Genomic DNA, 9,114 nt, shown 5'->3' with positions numbered 1-9,114 from the left:
ACCTGTGTTAGGCTGGGTCTATATGTTGCGATCCCTACGGTGATCCCATATGTGTATTCTCCACGGTACAGCTCCCTATGGCGAGCCTGTGTCTTTCGCTGTCATTCTGCCATCACTGTTCGGTGTTCCCAGTGTTATCCAAGTCTAACTGAGTGGGTCTTGTGGAACAGCAGTGAATTCCTGGCCTAAGGCTCTTCTGCTAAAAATGTCAGGAGGATCACGATGCTTTAGTCTAGGCACTGGAAGGTGGCAGCTTTAGTAGCATCTACGTCTGTATTTAAACCCGCGCCGCGGGGTGGAGTGTGAGATGCATATCTCGAACGTCAATGTGCATTGGCTTGTTTTAAAAAAGGCTGCCTAGCGTGATCCCATTCCAGTCGACGTCAACTACATCCTCTGTTCCCTCCTTTTCAAGGGATACGAATACGCAACCAGGACGTTACCTATATGCCTATTTAAGTACAAACAGCGACTTTCGCTGTGACTAACACTGTCAAAAATAGCCCTATTTTTTGGTTTGATATTTCTGTTAGAATTTCCTGTATACATTTTGTTTGAATATTCTGTCTTTAAAGATTTTCTCATGAAAATGCCGTGTAAAAAAGGCACGCTTGAAGTTACTTCAACGATTCATGGCAGATTTTGGGCTCTCCATGGCTCTCTCATGGCTGTGGAAACCAGTTCACTTTATTAACAGGACCAACAGAGCCTATATGTATGTATATATATATATACAGTATATATATATATATATATATATATTAAATAGTTGTTTTTCTCCTAGTTATTTATTTTTGGACATACAATTTTAACTGAGGCTTACAGTGTATTGTTTTTAAAAGTGTTATTAAACAGCATAGATGTTGAAAACAAAGTTAAAAAAAAATTGAAAACAGTCACATAATAAAAATCATGCGATTGACATTATAGATTATCCCTCACTCATCATTTATCTCAGGGAACAGAGTTAAGTATTCTGATGATGGTTCAAATATTTTCAGGGACAGAATATGTTTAATTGATATTCTAAACCATCTATAAAATAGTGCATATGAGGGGGTTCATACAACAATTCATATACATAATCCAACACATAATGTTCATTACAGTTAGGGTTACATATCCTGGAAAAAGAGAGGCCATGTAGAAGATAAATTGCTATAACAATCCCCAGTGTTTTTGCCGTCTTTTGTCTGACCCGCTGGCATGAGTGACAGAGTTTATGAGCCGAGATTGATATTTTGCTACACAGAAGATCTGCCCATATAAAGATATTATTACTGAACAAGGGGCTACTAATGAAACGACGAGGTCTGTGAGAACATACTCAAACTTGACCGTAACAATACAGTCCCCATAACATCTAATTTGGTTCTCTGTATGAAAAATAGCATTGCATAACATAACCGAATGTATGCTTGAACATAGCCAGATTAAAATGATACAAAAAACAGCTTTGTTGGTGGTGACCCTTGTTGAATATTGCAGCCAGAGAGAGGATGAGCAGGTTGGTTGGAGTGTGAAGCTGCTTGAAGTGAGAGATGGAGATGATCACCAGCAGGTTCAGAAACACAGTGAAAAAAAATTGCTAAAGATATGAAAACGTACAAAACAAAGTACTCCACTTGAGGTTTGATTTCTTTGATGCATGACAGATTGTTGCTCAAAAAGCAGTAGTCAGTTTCTTGATCATCTACATCTGTCATTACCCTGTTAAGCATTTTAAAAACGTATTCGAAATACCACAAGTTTCAAAAATAAGACCACTTCATAGCAACATTTTGTAGCTGTGGGAGGATTTTCACGCTTGTTGGTTTGGGGTCAGTTTTTTGAATTTATTTATATTAAATGAAACCTGGCCACATCATACACATGCTTTGGTTTTACACACACCCATAACTGTTAGTTATACTGTAGGTAAATCTCTGTGTACTACCTGCCAACTTTTTTACTGCCATTTTGTGAACTACTTTACAGTCCTTGCTTTACAGACTATCTTCCACGTGAGACAAGCCATTTTAAATGTGCAAACACAAGAAGTATATTTGACAATGACTTGTGCAATGACTCTGTTTCAAAACCTGCTCCAATTGAGCCTCCTCAAGATGTGGAAAAGAGCCGGACATATTGACATATTGTTAGACAACTAGTATTGACCTGGCCTTGGTAGGACTTCTCACAGAAAATAACATGCAGCACATGAGGAAGCTTACTTTAGCCAAATCACTTTACTGCAGGACTGGTGTCAGAATCTTAAACTGGAAACAAACCTGACTAAAACAACAGAACTTATAATGCAATCTAACCCAAGAGGGGGCAGTAACATCCTCTTTAATCCATCTCCGTTGTGGAGACTCACAAAATAAAATGCACACTTTTTGAAAATAACTCCACACAGCTGACATGATAATTGCGGGCAGGTCTCACCTCAGTCAGTCACGTTCAAGCTTCCGTTCACGTGACGCCAGGGTTGCCAAGTCTGCGCTCCTCTCCCACCCCGAAACGCGTAGTTATTTTTTTAAGAAGCAATTGGCTGGTTTTGTTGTGAAAACAGATTTTTGCCTGTGTGGCGCATGTTGCTCATCTCTCCTTACGGCGTTTTTTTCAGGTGTTGTTAAGCATGTGTATGACAGTTTAGGACTAAGATCCGTGATCGTATTATACTCCGGTGATTCATACAATATCCAGTGATTTTGGCCAGTATCCGACTAATACCTATACTGAACATCGGATTGGCGCACCCCTAATTTTAACTATGGTGTCACTGATGCATATCTGTTCGGAGAAGTCAAAGACAAATTTCTACTAAGGTGCACAATAAAGTCTAATGAATAATTAAACAACTTTTTTAAAATTCTGATTGGATAATTATCAAGATCGAGGCCAAGTCTTGTGTATACTATTTCAGCCCGTTCTCATCCCAAGGCGTCATATACAACCCGGTCTCATCCCAAGACGTCATATAACAGACGTTTTGGGACGTCTTTTGACCATACGTCAATATTCGCCTTTTTAGGGCCCCCTTAAACGTTGGTAGATGAGGTTATGGGATCCTAACTCTACCCCATACCTAAACCTAACCCTAAACCTAACCCGTCACCTAACTGACGTTAAAGGTAAAGCGTCAGTTGTATGACGGCCTGGGATCGCCATCTACCGACGTTTAAGGGGGCCCTAAAAAGGCGGATATTGACGTATGGTCAAAATACGCCCCAAGACGTCAGTTATATGACGTCTTGGGATGAGACTGTGTTATCATATACGACGCTTTTGCCAAAGCATAGACCTCCAATGCACATGGCACCCTTTAGTCAATATGAGACGCAGATATATATGGGGCAGAAGGCGCCTGATAGTGGTCTAACCCTAACCCTACGCCAGGCCTAAACCTACCCATAACCGAAGCGTGTTATATTGACGCTAAAGGGTGCCATGTGCGTTGGCTGTCTGCTTTGGCAAAAGCGTCGTATATGATGCCTTGGGATTTTTTAATGGGGATTAAAAAACTGAACACATTGAACACATTACTCCAACCCTGATCTCCTTGCACTGGCTTCCAGTCTACTTTAGGGTTGATTTTAAACTTTTGTTACTGGTGTACTAATCTCTGCATGGACTCGCACCAGCCTATCTGTCAGATCTTTTAAATGAATATCAGACTGGACGAAGTTTGCCATCAGCGACTCAGAAGCTACTCAGAATACCTAGGACACATCGAAATAAAAAAGGTGATCGTGCCTTTGCTATGGCAGCGCCTAAACTTTGGAATAGTTTGCCTAAACACATTAGAGACGCCGCTACTGTGCAGGATTTTAAAAGACAATTTAAAACACATCTGTTTTCAATAGCTTTTAATCAGTAATAATTTATTATTAAACATGTTTCTGCCTATGTGATGCTTATCTTTAAGATTATATTTTTTTTTCACCTTCTGTGTTATGTGTTACAATGTAGCAACGAAGACTCGCTCTTAGTTTAGGAGTTTTCATTTTTCATTACTGAGAGTAGGTCTGAAAGGCGCTGTGAATAACTTTTAAGAGAAAACTTCCAGCTAAAATATTTTAGTGCGATTTAGGAGTACTCCTAGTGGTAAGATAAAATTCTTTGTGAATACGGCCCCTGACCTTGATGAACTGAACTGGAGCGGTTTCCACATCATAATCCCCACGGGCCAATGGGAGTCTCTCCAGCCTCTTTGGAAAGCTGAAACAAACTTCAAACAAACTTTGTTTTGGCCTGGTTTTGTCTGAAATGACGTCACACTTGTTCATGCTTCGATTTGCTTTAAAGTATACCAGGGCCTTAACCCTAACAATAAAGATATATTTTTAGAAATGGTTCTAAACTGAAAAGTTATAATATAATAACAAACTCAAATGGTCGATTTTGATGTAATGTTGACTTTAAAGAGGCAGATGACAACGCAGGCTTATAATAAATAGAATGTAATCCTGCATTGGTGTGGACACTTAGATAGTTATCGTTCCTGGTGTGAACAGGCCTTTGGACATGTATCATATAGAGTATGAAAACTGTGCAGAATTAAAGAGGAATACACTTTACTGCTTCATCTTTAAAGGATGTTTTAAACTAAGTAGTCCAGTTCAGCATTCATTGCAGAATATATTTCATAAATGGCATCTACAGTTGCAGTGAAGTTTATCAAGAACTGGCAAACTTTCCTTAAGCATTCCTCCTCTGCAACTTCTTGATCCTTGGATAAAGCTTTAAGGAAATCGGATCTGCATGGCGCAGCGTATTGGGCGGCCTGCAGCAAAACCAAACAAAATTGCGGGGTAAGCAAGCAATCATTGTCTCAATAGCAAAGCGATTCGCTATTACAGATGACCCACATTTCTCGACTAATTAAATTCCATGCCTTTTCCATGATTATGATCACTGGATTTTTAAAAGTATGTTTACAAGATCATTTCCTTTACAAGAGTTTTCCAGGCCTCATTACATGCACAGCACAATGACATCATGCACACAGTTACAGAAAACACCCACCTTGAAAACGTTCTGGACAATCCAGCCGTGATGCCTCTTGAGGGCTCGGTCATAAGCTTTAGTGATATTGATGCGGATAAGATTGGGATTGTCCTCATCTCTCTCCCCATCCACTAGACTTTGCAGTAAAACCTGAATGAACCGCAGACCTCTCTCCGGGCTAGGGAAGCCAAGCTCCAGGACAGGAAGCCACTCGCCGTCACCATGGAAACAAACTGGTTGGCTGCATTTCCCAAAAACCTGTTACACATACACTTGCTGCACATTTACAATTTCTCTATAATGTGAAATAAAACAGCACAACACACTGCTGATGACCATCCACGCCACTTCATTTCAGTTTTACGAGACCGTATCCACAAGTTTCCTACGCCCCATGAGGCCTTGCGTCAGAAGTGGGCGCGACTTCCGGTTTGAAGTAAACAAAGCGCGACTTGACATGCTTGACACTCGTTCATTCAACAGTTGACAGTCATTCAAGTTATAGCGATCCAAACTAGCTAACGATGTGGGAACACAACCTCAACGAAATTAAAAAGGGTGAAATAACAGTACCTTTACCCTCCGCAGTAGTTGATTGGGAGTATTATAATAACATTATTAATAATCAATACTCATCAAGGCATGGTGACAGACAGTTGTGTGAGCTGATAAACAATTAAAATAAAAAATACACACTTAGTCATTGTGCTTTGGAGTTTATTCAAAATTATAAATGAATGTGCTGCTTGAATACATTAACTGGCACATTTGGTATTCTGTCAACACAGGCTTTGATCCTGAGTTTAGCTGTAACATCAGTAGCGAACAGCCAATCACATGCTGAGAGAGTTTATAGAATATTAAGAATTTAAACAAATGTACGCAGGAAGATTCGGCGTCTTTTGGGAGGTGATGGAAACTTCAGTCGTTGGCAGGATCAGAGACGGGCTCTGACAGGATCACTCTGATTTCGTTTTCAGCTTATGTTCAAAACAATCACGTTTAAGCCACTGAACTAGTTTAGTCCGGTTATACATACAACCGCGAACAGCACATGTTGTCCCTGAGCTCCGTAACGACATCTCTCATAAAGATTTGCGTCTTTAAATAGTAAAATAATTCTCCGAAAAACAGCTAGCCTCTTCGCTAACTAACACACAAAATACCATTGAAATGCTACTTCTGCCGCCTCACCGGAAGTTGCACCCACTTTATTTTTTACAGGAGCGCCCCTCGGAAACTTGTGGATAAGATGTGAATTTACACAGCGCTAATGAACAAAACCATTCATTGCCAAACAATTACCAGAACAAATGCTACAGATCTTTGCATTTGATATTATAGAATAAGCTGTTCTATAATATCAGACTAATATATGACTACTGACTTTAAAAACACTACTGATAAATAGACATGTTAGCATTGTAGCCTGTTTCACAAGATCTTTACTGAATTGTTTTGCAGAAAGTGAATCTAACGTAACTTTAACTTTTTTAAAAAACAATTTGTAGATGTACACGGCACACTCCAGGATAACACAGTTTTAGACTCTTTACTGACATCTATTAGTCACATTAGCAATATGACAAACAAGAGACATTGAACATAAATAGGCCTTTATGATAGCAAATTAGTACTAGACCCTTCACAGCATAAGGAAAAAACACTCGGATTAAAACAGCAGCTCTACTAAAACCATCCCATTAACACACAGGACGGCAGTGATACTGACTAAAATATTACGTTTAGGGACATTAAAAACTTTAAACAATGCAAATTTCATCATGTTTATCAGAGCAGGATCAAGGAATGTGAAAGAGGACTAAAAACAAGGCAAAACACTTTCATGCTTTTGTTTGTTTTATACTATGTTTGTCAAAACATTTGCACAATGTTGCCATTTTATCATGCAAAGATGCAAGAGTGACCAAATAGGACAGCGCAACACTTTAAATGAAAAAAAGCACAGCATTCAAACAGCAAAGTTACACCAGATCAATACACACCCATGATCCAATGCTTTCTTGCAAAGAGTCCAAAACAGGTGACTTTAAACAACAAACAATGAGCAACCTAAGAATAATGCATCAGTCCTTGGGTTTGCAGGTGCAGATAGAGGAGATGACCTCAAATGGAAAGTATTTCCAGACACACACACACATACCTTTTGATTGCCATGAGAGTAAATGAATAAACAATGTCTTTACCTCCAACATTCCCTTGAAAAACAGAGAGTGATGTAGAAGACAGGATCTTGGAGAAATCTCAGAAGTTAAATCATTCAGGTAAGTAGAAAAGTTAGTAATCCACAGTCCAAGGCCAGTCTTAGATCAGACAAAATGTGTGACTGGGAGGAAGTAAAGTAATGAGCAGGAAGTAAAGTATAGTGAGCAGGAAGTAAAGCTGATGATAAAGTAAAAGTATGTTTTTAAATGGTCAGTGATGAACAAATTATAAATATCCTTTTTTTTGGGCGATCTCTGGCGAGTTCAATGCCAAGCATTTTTCATTTGAGACTAAATGAAATGGTGAGCAGGAAGTAAAGTGGTGAGCAGGAAGTAAAGCTGATGATAAAGTAAAGTATAGCTGTGTCCCAATGTGAAGGCTGCATCCTCCGAAGTCCGTATTTGAAGGCCGATTGCGTCACACCCGCGCGACGAAGGACGTCCCAATTCAAAGGCTGCATCCCGAAGGCTGCATTTAAAGGCCGATTGCGTCATCGCGGTGGGATGAAGGCTGTCCCAATTCAGTTATGCATCCTCCGAAAGGCCGTATTCGAAGGCCGGTTGCGTCATTGCAGCGCGACGAAGGCTTACCTGTTTCAAAAGCGACGCCAAATGCACCCTTCATTTCCCCGTGAAAGGAAGGATACATGGGGTGCTTCTCATTTCTTATTTGTGCATCCTCGTTTCCTTTCCTTGCTTCCTTTCCTTGCGTCTCAACTCCACCCCCTGTAGGACGTGAGGGAAGGAAGCGAGGAAAGGAAAGGAGGACAGAGGAATCGGATAAAAGCTTTTTTATATCCATTGGAATACTTGATCACTCGAGCGTCACTCCACAGTGTCATCAGCAGCGCTAAAAGGATCTGCCCTTATGTTGTTGAAGTTTGGTTATTTAATAAATTCATAATAAATAATAATAAAGATAGACTATACTGTTGAAATATCTGAGATGTGTGGTTTATATAAACTGCAAAGGTAAAGTATAAATTAAAATGATTGTGACCGATGTGAAGGGGGAGGAGAATTGACACGTGCGTCACGTTTAGTCAGTATAACAGTTCCGCGTAGGATGCACCTGTGTATCCTCACTCATGACTCCTCAGGAAGCCTCCTCACTCCTCGATCCTCGACTCCTCACGGTGCAATTAGAGAATTGAGATGTCCTTCAAGATGGCTGAGCTCGATCGGTTTCCGGGTCATAGGAGGGAGGACGGAGGAGCGAGGAGACGAGGAGGGATATTGAGAAGCACCCATGGACACTTCGGGGGGAGAATCAAGATGGCGGAGTGAGCGGTTTGGTCTCGAGCAGGCTCTGAAGGAAATTTCAATTTTCACGCCCAACTTTACTTAAAAGGAAAATAAACCAAACCATATTGTAACGGAAGTGACTGTTAATCGGTTTTGACAAACTATTGATCTTTTTGACGAATTAACTGCACCGAAATTAATACTGGAAAAAAATGGAAAAACTCCGCGACGCTATTATCGTCGACCATGACTACGGCACCATTGCGCTGAGGGATATGAGTGAAACGAGTGAACATGAAATCCAAGAAATGGAGCAATCTTGTGATAATCTCGAGGACGACCATACTCCTGTAAGTAGCCCGCAAGCAAAAAAGCTGAGGAAGAGAGGCGCGAAAGGCAAGGGACGAGAATGCAAATAGCTTTACGCAAGCTATTGAGTCTGTTATGAAAAGATTTGACGGTCTAGATGGGAAGCTGGAAAACATTGAAGCGAGAATGAATAATGTTCAAGAAGCTTTGAAAAAGTTTGAGGCCATAGAAGTCAAAATACAGAACATCGAAGAACGCACCGACGCCATCAAACAAGCCACGGGTGAAAATAAAGAAAACATCGAGAAATTACAAAGACAAGTTGAGTTCCTGGCTACAGAAA

At 40.2% G+C, this 9,114-nt stretch overlaps 1 protein-coding gene and 1 pseudogene across 1 annotated transcript; both read right to left on the bottom strand.

The window, feature by feature from the left end:
- Positions 1-784: 784 nt before the first annotated feature.
- Positions 785-2,916, bottom strand: LOC148981788 (trace amine-associated receptor 13c-like; annotated as a pseudogene).
- Positions 2,917-4,537: 1,621 nt separating this feature from the next.
- Positions 4,538-7,703, bottom strand: LOC120471690 (glycolipid transfer protein-like). Its single transcript, XM_039661590.2, has 3 exons — positions 7,200-7,703; positions 5,011-5,250; positions 4,538-4,768 (listed from the first exon to the last, which is right to left on the bottom strand). Exons 1-3 carry the CDS (start codon positions 7,206-7,208, stop codon positions 4,586-4,588), a joined length of 432 nt encoding a protein of 143 aa, XP_039517524.2. The 5' UTR covers positions 7,209-7,703; the 3' UTR covers positions 4,538-4,585.
- Between the last annotated feature and the right edge of the window lie 1,411 nt (positions 7,704-9,114).

The sequence above is a fragment of the Pimephales promelas genome, chromosome 4, assembly GCF_988280905.1.
Source record: "Pimephales promelas chromosome 4, fPimPro1.hap1.1, whole genome shotgun sequence".
NCBI lineage: Eukaryota > Metazoa > Chordata > Actinopteri > Cypriniformes > Leuciscidae > Pimephales > Pimephales promelas.
This window is presented reverse-complemented; position numbering and strand designations above follow the sequence as displayed.

What these genes read in the sequence shown, in the direction of transcription:
- LOC120471690 (XM_039661590.2), bottom strand. An exon ending in TTGTCCAGAACGTTTTCAAG is followed by an intron (nt 4,769 to 5,010) that starts GTGGGTGTTTTC and finishes GTTTTGCTGCAG; the next exon opens with GCCGCCCAATACGCTGCGCC.